Source organism: Pogonomyrmex barbatus, unplaced genomic scaffold (genome assembly GCF_055798465.1).
Source record: "Pogonomyrmex barbatus isolate J1 unplaced genomic scaffold, ASM5579846v1 scaffold11, whole genome shotgun sequence".
NCBI lineage: Eukaryota > Metazoa > Arthropoda > Insecta > Hymenoptera > Formicidae > Pogonomyrmex > Pogonomyrmex barbatus.
Genome location: NW_028297107.1, coordinates 3,415,580 through 3,432,876, shown reverse-complemented (window position 1 = coordinate 3,432,876; position 17,297 = coordinate 3,415,580). Strand labels below are relative to the sequence as shown.

The 17,297-nt window shown below is 40.1% G+C and overlaps 1 protein-coding gene across 3 annotated transcripts in view; it reads left to right on the top strand.

The window, feature by feature from the left end:
• Window positions 1–17,297, top strand: part of LOC105422335 (nephrin) — a 194,161-nt gene that overhangs the window by 160,238 nt on the left and 16,626 nt on the right. For all 3 annotated transcript variants that reach the window (XR_016138043.1, XM_089071342.1, XM_089071341.1), the window contains exon 9: window positions 8,895–9,025. Coding sequence is in view for 2 of the 3 variants with exons in the window: in XM_089071342.1 (XP_088927468.1) it covers window positions 8,895–9,025 (131 nt within the window). In the remaining variant the exon portion in view is untranslated. The remainder of the gene's footprint in view (window positions 1–8,894; window positions 9,026–17,297) is intronic.

The window sequence follows — 17,297 nt, the reverse complement described above, 5'->3', positions numbered from 1 at the left end:
GCGAAGCCACCTCCGTCGTTCGGCTACAGCCAGCATAGCAGCGCAAACTCCCCATTGTAATAGTCCGCTGCACTTTAATTGACTATCATAGTCCGCGAGCCTTCGTTATCATCCCCAAAATTAACCTGGTGTGCGGTAATCCTCGCGCGCGCGCGCGTGCGTCTACCTACGTGTTTGAGCTTTACCGCTGTCGGCACGATATTGACATGTACTACTGTCGCTTCCTAATTGACTACCACTACTCGCGCCGCCGTACGTGTGGGATCACGTAATCCGCGGTGTTGTTCCACTCGACGTATGCATATAACACGGTGCACCGCCAGTGGTTAGCGAAAGCCTGATCATCGCGTGTTCTACTTATCAGAGTGTGCACTCGTCTGTATCAATCTGTGTCTTCGATGGCAAAGGACATAAGAGGATATAAGAGAATGATCGAACGTATCTCTTTTATACATCCATAACGCAGCTTTGCACGGAATGTATTTTTTTTTCTTTTTTTTTTTTTTTTAATAAATTTATGATATTTGCATTTTCATAATTTGTTATCTCTTATATAATACAACCTTTTGCAGTATTATATATTGCACAAGTAATTATTTATTGTGCATCGCTTCGATTGTTCTTGTCCGGTATTCTTGCTCTTGTTAGCAATACTTGTCGTCACGGTATCTCTCCTAAAAGGGAGACGCACGAATAAGTTATGGATTCATCAAGAAACCGCGAACGTAATTGCGCGAGCGTCAGCGCCGCGCAAAAACAATAAATCCAAGCATTGTCTTCGTACGTTGGAAAGCCATTATCGAACACCATTACTCGCGAAGCTAAATGGTCCTGAACTGCAAGGAGAGCCCGATCGCCTAGTGCAGTTCGATATTTGAGTAACGCCACCGAGGAAATTTCGCGTTCCTTGAATCGTTAAGCTTCATCGTTAACCTCGATCGGTCGGACTCTAAATCACGACTCTGTCAATTTCACGGTGGCCGATATGTCGGAACTATCTCGCGAACCAATATCTTAATTAACATTCTCGATCCTCCTCCGGACAGAAATTAAATGAGTCACAATATAATCGCGCGCTTCTCATTTTTAATTCTTCGAAAATAATGAAGTTCAAATAAACGAAAAGAAAGAAAGAAAGACTAGAGAAAAAATTTGCTATGGATATAATAAAACAGATAAAATGATTTAAACTATTGAAATTAATATTATTAGAAAAATAAAAAATTGTGAAAAGTAAATTAATAATAATTATTATTGTATATATAATTATTATATAATAATAATGAATTATATTTAGAGCGACTGTATATAATAATAATAATAATAATAATAATAATAATACATTTTTTGTAGGAATAAGAAATGAATCCAAATAGAGGATTTTTTGCAAAAATAGTAATTCAAAAATGTAACTATATCTAATAACAGAATGTTAGCAATACGTTCAACAATTACGTGATGATCGAAGTCAATTGTGATTTTCATATTAATATCATGAAAAACATGTCATTATCCGCATCATTTTCGTTTCCAGATGGTAACCGCAAAGTTTTAATTAAAAATCGACAGAGCTGCGGTCGACATTCCTTCGGTCGCAACGACGTTAATACAATACGGCCGCGATCGTATATGTCAAATCCGCCGTTTTGCCCGTTGGTAATCTCCTCCTTTCGATATAATAGACAAGGATGACGAAGTTTTAATTAAAAATTAGTGGCCTTTGAGAGGCGGGCCCGTTGATTCGCCGTGTCGCCGAAAATCGCGAACGCTCGCTCGCTCGCTCGCTCGCTCGCTTTTCCGTCGCTATCACAAATTCCTTGATTTCAGAGTCCTCCGTTTCCTGTGAAAATTTAAATCGAGACATAGTAATAGAATTTACCGAGATGAATCTAATTTAAACTACTTCCTTAGTAAAAAAAAAGAATCACCATAGATAATTAAATTAATTTTTTTTTTTTTTTTAATAAAAGCGATCGATTATATGTCCATTTAATCTATTGTTTAGCCGACCAGTAATCAAATGTTTCGAACGAGTGTTCCTTCTTACGAACGGGTATTTTTTTTTAATTGTTCCTCCCTCACGTTTCTCTCTCAATACACATAGACGTAATCGCCTTTTAAAAATTTGATTGTTATCTCGTTGGGAATTGTCGCATTTTCGGCTGCTCGGGCGTTTGGCTCGATTTGTCGATTTGGCAGGATCGACACGTATCCTCCCAAATCGAACGGTTCGGAAACTTCCCTTCCCAAGAATTTCACGCGGGTCAGGGCATTGATATCAATCGAGTCCATCGTACAACGGGATAAGCGGTCGGAGAAGAATTCACTAGATGATATCGTGCCGATCTATCGCACACGTCGCAGAATTCGTATCGCAAAGCCGTCACAGATTTCTTCTCAATCTTTTTTTTCTTTCTGATTTCCGGTCTCTCTTCCTATCTCGATGTAAACTCATCTCATTTTTATTTCTCCTTATCTTTCTTTATCTTCTAATCTTCTCTATATCTTCTAATCTTCCTTTTCTTTTCTGTTCTCTTCGAAACAGATACATAATGATACAATGCGATAATGTACGAAAAATTTCGTGCAAGTTCCATTTTGTGCAAGTATTTTCCCGAAAGCTATTTCGCACGCCCAATTTTATTCGTCACGTGTACAATAATTCGGAATCGTATATTAAACATGTCAGACATGTGTTAAAAAGTTATTTGTTAAATTTTACAATGAGATTCTTGTGGCAGTATAGAAATACAAACATATTTTTACGGTAACTTTGGATCTTAAAATTGGAAGAAGAAGCATTAAACTGACATATCACTTGAGATATTCCAATTTTTGAGACGGTACATATTCAAAGTTAACGCAAGCATATTTTTCTCTTCTTCTGAATTCTTAAGCCGTCTTTCTGTACTGTTAGCTCTCCATCTTTCTCGCAATTCCAGCTGCTCCTATTGTTTCTCCACGTTTTCATCGTTTCTCACTCGGTTTCTTTTACGTTGGGTTCCTCGCTGCGTTCCCGACTCTTCATCCTTATTCTTCCTTTCCTTCGCATTGCATTTTCTTTGCCACTCTGCATGCTCACGCGGTTTTTCGTCAGCATTTCTTCGCTGACATTCATCTTCTTTCCTCCGCTGTCTTCTAGCGCGTTCCGTCCCCTTCTCCATCTTTTCCATGGTCCCTATTACATTCTTCTTCATTCTCCTTTCTCGTAAGTTGCAAGTGAATTCTCTTCTCGCAGTCGTTCCTTTCTCCCTTTAAATTTAAGGTTATTCTCCAGTTCTGATATTTCTCACCGAACGTGAAATGCCTTTAATAAAATATAATCTCTTTTTAAAATTGTGTATTGCAATTTTCAATAAGTATATCTGTAACAATTCTTCATAAAAATTTTCTCCCATTAATATCTCGTATTTAACTTGCTAAAGTCGCATGGAGAAATTAAATTAGTATTTCATTTAATTCATATCTTTTTTTTTCTATTTTCGAAGAAATTGCCATAAATTCCGATCCGTTTATTTCCATCCCTCAAAACAATAAATTTTCGCTCACACATCGTCTCTCTCGTTCTTCCTTCCTGTCCCACTTTGTCTTCCTCCGCTATTTCCACTTTTTTCATTTGCACTCTTCTCGCCCTCCTTATCGAGACTTTTCGTTTGGCAAGAACTTTGATGAATCGAATTCTCCCGGGGAGGCGACAGTGGTCCACCGCGCGGGCTCCACGGGGTGTCCGGAACGAACAATGCGATCCGAGTGCCAAGCTTTATTCCAGGACAATCGCTCGAGATGCTGCCGACGATGGACTGCCGTTATCCACCAATCGTCGAAGAGAAAAGAGTTTCATTATCGAGAGGATAACATTAGAGATTGCGAATCTCTGCGAATTATCGCGGATCTTTGAGCATCGCGGAATTCACTATAGCTCGCCTATATCTCGATAAGATTGGCATAAATCGATACACATAAATTGAATTAGAATTGAATACTTGACTTATCGAATTATTTCGAAACACTCTGCTTTTTTTGAAATAATAATTATTTTAGCTGTTAAAAAAGTAAAAACTAAATTCTTTCTCTATACATTTTCAATCGTTTATCGTTTAAACGTCATAACGTCATTTAATCGTCTATTTGAGAAAAAATATTAAATTCCTGTTCTTGTTTATTTCGCGCAGTTAATTGACGTTGTTTAAAAGCGCTTTGTATATTTTATAATGTATCACGTGAGACGAGAACCAGTTATGAAATTTCCTATGCAGAGTGCAATACCGTTTTTCATATTTCCAACGACGCGCCATTATCGAGGATTCCCAGAGGCATAGTAGAATAATGCGGGGCGAGGCGATTTCAATACAGAGATCGGCCCGGCGATTTGCGCGGAACCGGATATGCGACGCGTGTCCGGCGGAAAGCGACGAAAAAAAGAGAGAGAGAGAGAGAGAGAGTGTTGCGATTTGAGCCGCGCTCCCGCAGAAATGAAAATGCCCGACGCGGCACGATAATTGCTCGCGTCCGTCGTGTCGCTTTTGCGAGTTTCCATCGAGGCGCGATCGCAAACGCGATCGGAAACCGCTAACCAATCATCCGGCCAATTTCGTTCAACTGCGGAGCAGCACGGGAAAAATACAACACGCGTACCGCGAGCGCGCCGCTTAAAAAAAAATCAATTTTGTAAAATAATATTAATAGACTTGACCCGAGAGAGGTGAAAAGGGAAGAGGGACGAAGTCTCGGAAAACAAAACCCTCTCTGTGGACAAAACTTCGCTTACGTCGACGGATTACACAAGAGCCACGTAATTAAATATTCATACGCGAAGAAAAAGACGTCTCGCGTTTAACATTTCTGCGATAAATAATATACGTGAATATAAAACGTGATTTTATTTACAAATAGCGGCATCGTAACTTTTATGCAAAATACGCTACCTCGTATAAATGCGAGCGGCGTGTCGCCACGGGAGACGATAAAAATTCAAAACGGCATTGTAACGTAACGTATAATCAAAGATGTTTCGGATTTTGGAATGAAAACGAGCTCTGAAGGGTTCTTTCCGAAAGACCTTCTTGTAGAAGATTTCTAGAAATCCGTGGGAAAAAAATGGACCACATTTTTCTCGACAAATAGGAGACCGCGAGCGAGGGGATTTAAACGTGGCTTAAGCGTTCGAGCGCACGTGCGAAGAAGCATCTCTCCGCAGGAGAGGGTTTGCGGATGCGGTTGCACCGCGTACCTCCGCGAATTTCAGAATGGCGGAGTGCAGAGCCGCGGCTGCAGCATCGTCGGGATGCATATTGTGGTGTCGCCGCATGCACGCGCGTTTATATCGAACGCGCGCTACGTAACGCGCGGCAACAATCCGGGGAAGCGGCGCGCGCTATAGCGCCGCCGATGTAAGATTTATTTCGGGATTACATACCGTAGTCGTGAGAGAGTCGCGTTTCCGTGCTGCGACGATCGTGTTTGCCGGCGTAATCAGCAGCTCGCGATATGAATATCGCAATACCGCGCCGGCACCATTATAATCCCACGCGCGCGCAACGCGATTGCAGATTCCGTAATGCTGCAATCGCGAAGACGCCGATTTCCGTAAATTCCGAGCATCGCCGAGGAAACCAGCCAGTGTAGATTATCGCGCGAATCTAATTCTCCCCGAAGAGAATTTTCGAAGTTAACATTGTGCGAACAGTTACATGCGAGCAACTTCGTTACGGCGCCCCGCGATTAATCTAATACATGCCTCGAATTTTAGACGGGAATAAAAAGAATCTATTAAAAAAAATTTTGTTACGATAAAAATCAGATTTCTCGTTGATTCTCGTTGTACAGTTTAACTTGATATTTCCCATTTGTCATTTATTTATTTTTCAGGATATTACATTGATGTTCCTTTACAAGTTATTTTTACGTTAATTTATTTCAAGCTTTAAAAACTTTTTTTTATCGATATTACGTGCAGAATCCGTTCATACATTTGAAGAAAATTAAGATTTCCCATTGCTTAATTGCTCGTTGTATTAGGTATTCCAAAATGAATTTATCAGATAAATTCTGTCGTAAGTTGCGTTTTCTGCTTCGTCGACGATCTTAGCTCGCGTGCTTACTTCTATTCTTCACATCTTCCATTTCTGCCCGCAGATTCGCGATAACGTGGAAACCAACTACGTGGGACTCATTCAAACCTCGGGAAGCAAACGAGTTGAAATGAAATCCCCCACGATTTCAATTAATGTTGGAAAATCGTAGCTTTTCTATCATCCTACTCAACATTTCTTTAGTCAAAGAAAATCTTTCTATTCTACAGAGTGTTCGTAATGTTATTTACATAATGCATCGCAGATTGCGACGCATTAATTTAATGAGATGATTAACAATGTTCTGTTAATTATGTTCGAAGAGTGAAATATGAGAAATCTTGCGATCTCCCTTTAATTTTTTTTTTTAACATTTCACATTTTTCCCCCGTCACATTTTCGCTCCGTTTCAATCTTCCATTTTCCGCTGTTCAATCAAGAGATTGATACAAACCAGTAAAATCATTTGACATGTTTCTCTTCAATTATTCTAGACGGCGGGAAAAAGAGAGACCTGAAAGAACTCTCCCGCTGATTTCTCTGGCGGAAGAGAGCTTTGTGTTTTTCTCGGCGGGCGGCGGAAGCGCTGGAACCGCCGATTTTCACGATATTCGATATCGTGAACTCGCATTTTTATTAAAGTCACGTTAATTAAAAGTCGCCCGCACTCACTCGGAAGAAATAATAATAATAATAATTTTTTCCTCGTTTCGCTTCGAATCGACGCTACACGGGAAATCGAAGAAAAATATTGCGAGAGAAAGCTGGAACCGTCGCGCGGCATAACGCGTCCGTTCGATTTCGCGCGGAAAACGATCGTCGCAACGGAAATCAATGCCATTTTGTTTATTCGACGAGCGGCACTCCCGCGGCTTTCGTTGGTCGTTCCGCCGTGTGTAGTCACGAGAATAAATTGAATCAACATGCAATTATTATCTCGCGACGCTACGGTAGCATTGCGCCGTACGCGACACTTGTAGTTGTAATTATACGCGATTGCATTGTTACAAATATTCCGGTGGTGCACAAGGTATCCGGGACAACAACCGCGCTTCCTCCCGGCAATAGATGGCTGAAGCCAATACGAGGAGAAATTCATGATTTCACGCGTATGAAAATTTGTTATTAATTATTGTTAATTAAGTAATACATAAATAGGAGAGAACCGCCACGCGCGCGTATAATATATATGTATAATAATTATTCCATCCAGCTACGGACATTACTGACGGAAATTTCAATGCTTTTGATCAAAGTGTTATTATTAATAGTGTCTGCTGAGCGCCATGTTCGTTTACATTTCCTTCACGTCATTAGAAGAGAGCTTTAAATTAGCTCGCTTTGATTTATTATTTAAGTAGCCTTATGGGCCAGGAATTACGTTACGAGAGCCTTCTGCCTCGTTTCTTCTTCATCGAACATTGAAATCCTATTTACTATGCTGTTATAATGTTATCATACTACGCGGATGGAATAGAATAATCAGTTGTTTCATTCACGTTATAAGACTATAATTAATTAAGTTTAAAAGCCACTAACAAAATTATGCATCCGAGTTATGAAATGAAAACAATTCACATGATCAAGTTATTAAATAAGCTTCAAAAGTCGTTATATAATATTAGCTAACAGTAATAAATTTAAAAGCTCTCTCTCAAAGAAATACGTACAATTTCATACGTTTATATTAAATAAAAGCATCCAATAATTCAACATTTATATCGCAAATTTATTGATGATATTTGCGTAATTGTATCTAATTAATTAAAACCGATTCAAGAGTTATTGCAGAAATTCTACATTCTTTCTTCAATAAAATAATTTTAAATAAAATTATTGAAATATATCACGAAATTAAAAATTTGTTATTACAGTAACAATTTATAATAATTTTAATTTATTTAACTAACCTTTTTATTTTTATTTGTCTCTTTGCCATAACTGTTCATTTAGTGAATCTTTTAAAATCAGTTATTCAAAAATATAGAATTTGAAACATTTTTATTGGACGTACATTTACCGATATAAAATTTTGATCTTTAATTATCGCCTTTTATCATTAACATCATTATTCAGAAATTAACTCACAAAGACACACACACACACACACACACACACACACACACACACACACACACACACACAAAAGCATGCATACACCCGTATACATTCAGAATCGACGTAGCAATCAATCGCGACTTTCATTATACGAGAAAATCACGCGCGACAAAATTCTGGGACTAACGTGACACGTTTCCGCTTTGACTCCGCTACCGAAAATACAGATTTCATTAAATTCTGGCCCGTTAATATCCGCAATATTATTGCGCCGTGTATTGGTATCCACCGGTTCATAAATAACGCTGTGTCAAAGCGACGTTTATAAATTACCGATGATGTCACGCTCCGATGCACTCGCGGCGTTCATTCTTTTTCCGCGATCTCATCCGAATACTGAATACGGGATACACGTTAAATATTTTGACGCAGCGAATTACAAAAGCCGTCATCATTCATCCCGCTATTATTTTACTACAAAAATCGGTTTTGAAAATTCGCATTTCAAATCTTAGAAACATATAGTTTTCTTTCTTAAAAGCCCATCTTGATTTCGTAAGAAAAATTACTACTTTGTACGTTACACATATAATAAAATAATAATATAACTGTAACAGATTAGGTAAACTTTTTTATAATAAGAATGTAACAATATCGTAGAATATTTTCCATGTCGTCAACTCTTTGCAGCGATGTTTTAAATCGCAAGTACATTTTAAACTTGTCGCATCTCGTTCAACCGTCGATTTTCAATTCTGATTGCAGTTGCACCCATCGCCAGCCTCAAAATAGGTTCCACTTTGAACCCGAAGAACATCAAGGAGGGCTCCGACGTTTACTTCGAGTGCAACGTTAGAGCGAATCCCAGATTGTACAAACTGACCTGGTTCCACGAGGTAGGCGCTGCATCGACCGCTTCCTTTTTTTTTTTCTTTCTTTTTGCAAATCGGAACCACCAGCGTATGATCCTCACCGAATGTTTAACGATCCGGGAATATTATTTTACGGCCGATGAGTAGAATTAACATAACGCATTAATATAAATACAGACTGAATTCTAATTACGTATATGATACACGCAACATAAATGCGAAACTCGAATTAATTAAAAAAAATTGTGTACAAATTGCTAAAATGATCTTAATAATTTTGAGATCATATCTGAGTTTATATATATATATATATATATATAGAGTTTTTCCATTTATTGCCATAATTTATCTCGACACGGATAATTTTAGATAGATAGATCGCAAACAAGGAATCAGTCGAATCGTTATCGAAGGTTATCTGGGTTAGTTACAATTGACCTGCAGGGTATAGGTCAAACATTCCCAACATGGCATGGTCCTTTAACCCGTACTAAATTGCGCAATACATCCTGTCGCTTAATATCGTCATATTCTCCGAACGAAAGTTTCCGCTAACGGAATATAGGCAATAATATAATAAATAATAATCGCTTTGTTAAACTGAAAACATATTAATAATGTAAAACATGAAAGGGTTTAATTAAATAAATCGTATACGCGGAAACAACTGGAGCATTAAACACGTAAGTTTCATATTTCTCTGTACACTTCATAAAATTATAATTACAAAATGTTAAAATTTCATCTTTTATTTCTCTCTTCCTATTTTTATAAACGAGGAGGCGTCATACGTTCATTAATTTTTTTGAAGTGACGGATTTTAATCTTGTTATTTTCTTGTCTGGAAACAGATGCTTAATTTTAATTATGTGCTTGATTAATCGTCTCCTCGTGTAATGCCAGACGATATTATTTATAAAACAGCGCGACGCGCCGACTCCTGTCGCTAGCTTTTCGAAATTCCGATTATTAACATCCAGCTTTCAACGGTATTAGTTTCAAAGGGACAAAAGTGTGGTGTGGTGAACGGCCGCGCGCATATCTGTTTAGCGACTGCAAATGGCCACGAGGTGGAATTTCGGGGACGACCGATTTTACCAGCTATTTACGCGGATCCTAATGAAATATCCCCTAATTAGTACGCCTATTTCGTCCGACATTAACATTGCGTATCGGGTCCATCCGCCTATGGCGCCATTTCGATGCATGCGGCACTAGTCGAAATAGATTATACGAATCATTGCGCAGCACTGAAGCGATTGCGCGCGAAGCGGACAACTTGATAGTATTAAAGACAAATATTTAAAAAAATCGAGATATTATAAAGAAATTAGAAAAAAAATATTGCGAGTATTCCGTAATCATTGACGGCGACAACGCTGTAAAAAAAAAGTGAATTTTAAAAAACATAACATTTAAATATCGATTATTCGCAAGAGAGAGAGAGAGAGACTCATTATTTTTTTCATTCAGTATTTTTACTAATTTATCTTAGTAAAACAAATGTTACTCGCATGAAATTCAAATATCGAAGGAGAATCATTTTGGATGCCATTTTGCGAGCCAAAAGCGGCATTTTCACGCGTCGCCGGAGAATCTCCGCGGAAACGCTATTTGCTACGAAAGGAATTGCCGAAGTTGGCGCGGAAGGATCCTTAGCCTCCGAATAATCGTGGCGATCAAAGCGAGGCTTCGCTGCGGCGACGCAATTAATTAGATCTGAAGGCGCCCCGGCGCGAGACGATCTACACCCCGGATTAGTCCCCGAGGAGGCTGCGGAGGGAAACACACCCCGAATTTTCCTCCTGCGTCTAGATCCTCCGGAAGGCCTCGCGCTCGTTTAACTCCGAGTATCTCCGAACGGAATTACGTCAGTCTTCATCGTCTCGCATAATTCTGCGCGAACGATCATTCAAGTCGAAACACCGATATACAATTTGCCTCTCCTATCTCGAGGCTGGGAGCTTCAGCCACGATAACAGACGTAAAGAAAGCTCCGCTTTCTTCAACACGGACGATATTTTCCCGCGGAGGCGATTGTCAAAAGCATGTCGTGCAGCTTCCCTTTATCTTCGGCCACTCAAGGATCGCCATAGTTAAGCTCTTAAACAGGATTACGTCTTCCATCATTCTCCCCGCTTCCTCTTTTTTCCCCTCTTTATCACTCTGTCGAGACGACGAAATCCTGCGAGCGTTTCCTGTTTTACTCGTAACACGAGTCCTCCCTGGCCTTCTGCGAAAATGTCAAGCAACATAAACTGCATGACGCTCCGTGAAAATTGCATCGCGTTTGGATCAGTAGCGTCTCGTTAGTTAATCCTCGACTGAATACTACGAAGATTATGGATTAGAGCCTTCCTCGAACGGAGCCAATATTCCAAGTAGATTTATAGAATCGCGGTAATATCTTTCCGTCAGATCGCAACTATCGCTCTCGTTCGCGTACGCTGCGAATAAATAATGCAAGCTGAGTGACGTGCAAATATTTTCTGGGAATTGCCCAGCGAGATTGCAACGGAAATTTCCACCGGTAAAGCTTCCCGCTCTTGTCGATTTCGATCGAGCAAGAATTTAGTACGTTAAAAAAAGATGTTTCTATTTCAGTTGAATCATTTTAATACTATCAGTCTCAATGTGATAGAAAGGGATATTTCCGTGGTATATAAATTCCGTAATAAGAGATGTTCCGTAGTATAAAAATAATATAAAAATAATATAAGGTGAAAAAAGGAGAAAATCCAACAAAAGCGCGTCGCGCACGTAATGTTTTCTTAACTCCAAAGAGGCAGATTGACAAATATTAACATAAATGTCTGGGTAAATTTCTCTCGAGGGACCTTCAGAGAAGTTGACAATTTCAGAAAAAGGAGCCATTTTAGGAAGGATGCCATTTAACGCACTGAGGGGAGATCTTTATACAGATCTCGATCAGCCACTTTAAGATTTAACGTAATCTATTTGGACGTAAGGTAAAACACGGAGAATAACCGATATATGCCGTCGTCTCAGACAGAATGTAGTTCCGGGCGAGTCACTTTCTCTCCTTTTATTTCTCTCCTCCCTTCTTGCTCCTGCATACTCTTTACTTCGGATAATTTCGCGGATCGTTTGTCTCGGTTCCAGCAGCGCGACGCTGTTGCATATTTAAACGAAAAGACGGGCGCGAAAGGAAGAACGTTGACTGTCCTCTTTAAATTTGTAAGAGGCAGGACGGAGGTCCGTACACGGCACAAAGGAGGAGAATCGTCGTCCCTCTCGCACGCGCTTACACAGGACGATTTTCTCCCTCGGATAGTCGCGTGCGCCGCCTGAGGGGACGAAAATTTTTCCTTAGAGAGGCAGGATGCCGTAACGCGACTCCGGGGAATTCCAGGCGGAATTTCGCGAATTATTTATCGGCTCGGTGGCACACGCCGGGAACGACGACAACGACGATGCGACGGGGAGGCTCGTGCACGTCTCGGATAAACGATCTGGCGAATCGCGCGAGGAAATCGAAGATGGCACTCGATGTCGTTCGAGCGATATCGAGAGAATATTTTTCTTCTCCCATCGGAAATCCCAGGAAGGAACTTTTAATTTGGGCGATATTTCATATGGGAAAGGAAGACGAAGTTGAAGACGTTTTAAAGATATTCTTGCATCTTGCTCTCTTCCCTCTCCTCCTCCCTTTTCTCTCCCTTGAAATAATATAAAAAAATAAGAGAACTCTCTTCTGGAGACGAAGAAAATAATTATATATGAGGAGAACCGAGCTCAATGTTTTACCATTCTACCTTTTACCCCCGTCGCATTTTCAAGCGCCAACTTTGATTTGCTTCGTTGCATCTTCTTGGTCGGCAAAATTATTACCGATGTTCAAGTTCTCGAAGGATTTAAGAGTCCGAGCCGCGGTGCGGTGAATTTTCGGGTGGGGAGAGAGGTGAGGCGGTGGTGACAGGCGGAAGGAGCAAGTTCGCCGCCATTCGAATGGAATTTTAGAGCAAGGATAATTTGGAATGTCTGCAGCCATTCGTGCGGCCGCGCGAGCGTCGGGGTGCACTCTCGTTGAAATTATTGTAAATTTACGAGCACCCCCGTGCTGTCACACCTCCCGTTCGACGCTCCGCATCCCTGCTCGTCGAACCGAACCGATAAATTGCCCACGAATCACCGGTGGGTCGCCGTTAGTTTACCAATCCGTAAAAACGTCGGTGCGACGAAAATTTTATTGTGAACGAATGACGCGCGCGCGCGCGTATATTTGCACGCGAACGCATCGTTCGCCATCGGGCGAAAATTGCGATGACTCGTTCACGATGGCGGGATTCGCTCGTTCGCCGCGTCCTTATCAAAGATTCAAAATTAATCTGGGCTCGACCAGCGTCGAGGTTCGAGGCACGCATATTTATCCAGATTTTTGTTTAACATCGCTTTCGGCATACCTTAAAACCACTCAACGTTCTTTCAATCATCTTTCATCATCAAGCGCTAAGCACTTTCAGATTATGACAAACTATAAGAGATATTTAAAAAAAAAAAAAAGAAGAGAGAAGACAAAAAAATGTAAAAACATATTACAGACTTTGCGACAAAATTTTTTCTTGCTTTATTCTAGTTCCAAATTGCGGGATGAAGTTAGATGTAAATTAATGTAATTAATAATTGAGCTTACTTTATCACGTTGTTTCAATACGATCGCATTTTTCGCATGAAGCAACAACCGCGCGACGAAAACTCCTTTGATTTACATGAAAAAAAAAAAAAAAAAAAAAAAAGGAAAAACGACAACGAAGAACGGAGTCGTGCAAAACTCGACCAGGTGAGGCTGCGGGCTAGAATATTTTTTTCACCGCGTGCGCAGGACATTTCGTGTGAGTTGAAATCGTGCACGCACAAGCGAATCGTGCAGGTAGACAAGCGTCATCCGGACGAATGGCGACGATTCGTTCGCGGATCGGTTCGCATCGTCATTTCGTCTGGAAACCGAAAAAGGGTGAGGAAGCACAAATATTTGAACGCACCTTCGGAAAACCGCGCCGATTGATTTCACTTTGTTTCATCCGGGCGCAAAATAACGCACGCGCGATTACATTGATATAACTCGAATTTGTTGGTTTAATACCGACTGTTTAATGTTTCTTGTATAATTTAGCGCCACTGTGACTACAAATGCGGGGCTCGCGCCATACTTTTGATACTCGCACCAATGTTATTGGTTTTAAATGTTTTGCAGTCGCGATTTTGTTCCGGCAGTGAAAAAAAATTTATCGAGAACGTGGTCACGGTGGAAATCCGAAATGATTCGATTTACGATTGGTATTAACGTTTAAACGTTTTATTTCCTCTCTTAAACATCGCAGTTTGATACGCTGGTACTATCACGATCATTATTTCATCTCTCGCTTTATTTGATATTTCACGAAATTTCGTTACATTGTGTTACGGATACCGCGTAAAGGATCCGATCGAGTGGAACATAAATCCGAAATCGGCGGTATATGATTATTATGTTAGCATTCCGGCATGCGTTACATCGCGCGCTATGATACATGTAACATCATTATATCATATTATAGAGAACGGCATTTCACGTTTTGCGACGATCGAATGAAAATCGAATCTCCGTCAATTAACGTCGCCGTGCGTATTTTGGGAATTTGAGACTTTGTCCAACGTTAAAAATAATTCGATAACGGTAGATTTTCGTCTCATCGATGGAAATATGATGGAAAATCGTCCGCGCAGAAAAATACGGCAGAATTTTTTTGCAATCAACGTTTCTTGACTGTTTCTACCTAGGTATAATATAAAATTCTCAAAATGTATCATCGCGTATTATTTTTTTCAAAATATGTCGTCACTGCACTTACTTTATTTTTCTACCACATTCTGTGTGTTGTCTATTTTTAAATTGTACGCTATCAAATTGTTATCACAATTCCCATTCTTCGGGAAACCATAAAATCTAAAATATCCCGCGTGCATCCTTTTAATTTACCATTTTGAATCTCTGCTTCATTTTGACAATAGACTCGATACGAGAAATATCCTCTTCCTATCTTGCGAGTTGAAAAAAAGATTTGACCATTATGCACAACCCGAACCCGGATGGTGGAACTTCGTGACGGGATGTAAGATACGCGATATAAGACGCACGTACCCGTAACGGGGGAGTGCTGTCGCGAGAACGAGGGGGATGGAACTTATCGCCCCTGTCTCGCGCGTGCATTCGGAGGGAGGGTTTCGTGTATATTATACTCGGTGACGCGGATATATTCCGTGCTCGTCCCGGAACGAGGCACGCGTTCGTATCATCCAGTCTCCGACACGGCTACGTATATTTAACGTCTAATACGACGGCGTCGTGTTACGCGAGAATTCACACAGCGTCAGAATAGAGAGAGAGAGAGAGAGAGAGAGAGAGAGAGAGAGAGAGAGAGAGAGAGAGATAAAGAAAGTCCTCTTCGTACGCGAATCCCATAGGACGGCGGCCGTGGCACGCCATCCTGGAGGTGGCCGTCGAAATAGGAAATTCCATTTGCGCCGCGAGAGTTTTCGAGATGGAAATAGTTCACGTTCGTTGACAACGCGTTATTCATCGCGGATTATTCGTTGAAAAATACAAATCAGCTATAAAAGGAACGGTAAAGATGTTGATATTATTAAGGGCACTGACTTTTTCACTCGATTACAATATATACGTATATAACGAGAGAGGAGAGAAGCTGGAGTATCATCTTTTGTCTGAGCAAGAGAAGCTAATCCTCTCGCTCAGCGACTCTTGAATCTAATTTGTATTCTAAATTTCTAAATTTAGACTCTTGTATAATCTCTCCGTCCGGTGTGCCCGAAATCTTCTAATTATGCCGAAACTGCAGAGAAATTTTCTTCGTTCGCGCCGAATCTAATGCGCGGCGTCTTTAAACCATGTTTAAAATCAGCTCAGTTTCTCGCAGACGCTTAAAGCTTAAGACACCCGGGGTAATCGCATGAATGCGCATTGCCCGCCGCGCGTTACACGGCGATATCTACTGTCTCCCGTGAAGACGTATCGTTTCCCGATCCGTGCAGCGACGCCTCGCCGTTGCAGGCGCCCGATGCGCCTCGGCACGTACCAGTTTTCGCGGAGAATGCCGAGGAGAAATAGATACGGAGCTCGTTACTCATCTAAAACAAGCGCGGCGAGACGTACCTCGCGCGAACTACCCTCTTCCCTCGTGGTCTCGTTCCCGTATATCCGCCTTCCCTCGGCATTGTTTCCCCTCGACCCGGTTTCGTTCGAATCTTATCCACGTACATCGGTCTCGCGACTCGCAGATGCAATTCTCTGCAAACATTGTTGGAAATATATATAATATAATCCATAACTCTTTTTGCATTAATTTCGATATTTATATATATATATATATATATATATATATATATATATATATATATTCTGTATTTAAATATATCGTATGATTTAGATTTTTATAAATCCTTTTTGTCTCGTATAATCATTAGTAATTGAACGAAAAATCTTTTTTAAGAAAAATTATTATATGCTGTTATATTTTATTTATCTTAAGTTTGCATCAACTTTCTTTTATCTTGGTAACATTTCGAAAGATATTTTCTTACAAATTTTTGTAGAAATTAATAAGATTAATGAATACTCCAGATAGTTTAGATAGCATTTTGGAAAATTGGCTTAATAACTTAAGTTTATTTGCGCCATAGTTTAAGTGTTCGAGGATCTCTTACACGTATAAATACGTGCTCTCGGAAAATTCCATCCAAAATAAGCGAAAATCCACATTAAACCGCATGGCGAAATTTTCAGTGTACTTGCTCCGTATTTTCACTAGTGCCGCGGGGGGGAGAAAAAAACGCGCCGTTATCTGGACTTCGTGATTTAAAGCGTGCAAATATTTTGCATCGCAATCGCACCGATGCTTCCGCCCGAGCGGAATTTTCCTCTCGCGCAATGTAAATTCGCGCCGGGGATAGCGCAAAGCGGATATAGCGCTATCATCCACGACTGTTAGAGAAACAACAGTGAGTTGCATCTCGATCCGTATGTATGGGAAAGAACACAGTTAGAAAGATTAAAAACAGAAGGTTAAAAAATTACGGGATTTTCCGTATGTATTGTATAAAAAAAAATAAACGATCTGACTAAAGAGGAATAACGATTGTTCAAATATCGAGATATTGATAATTTACAAATGATTAAAAGTTAGCTGATATTGCGAATAAATAACGCATAAATATTGTTTTTTTTTTTTTAAATTAATTTTAAGGAAAATGGCACGAAAAATCTTAATAAAAATTT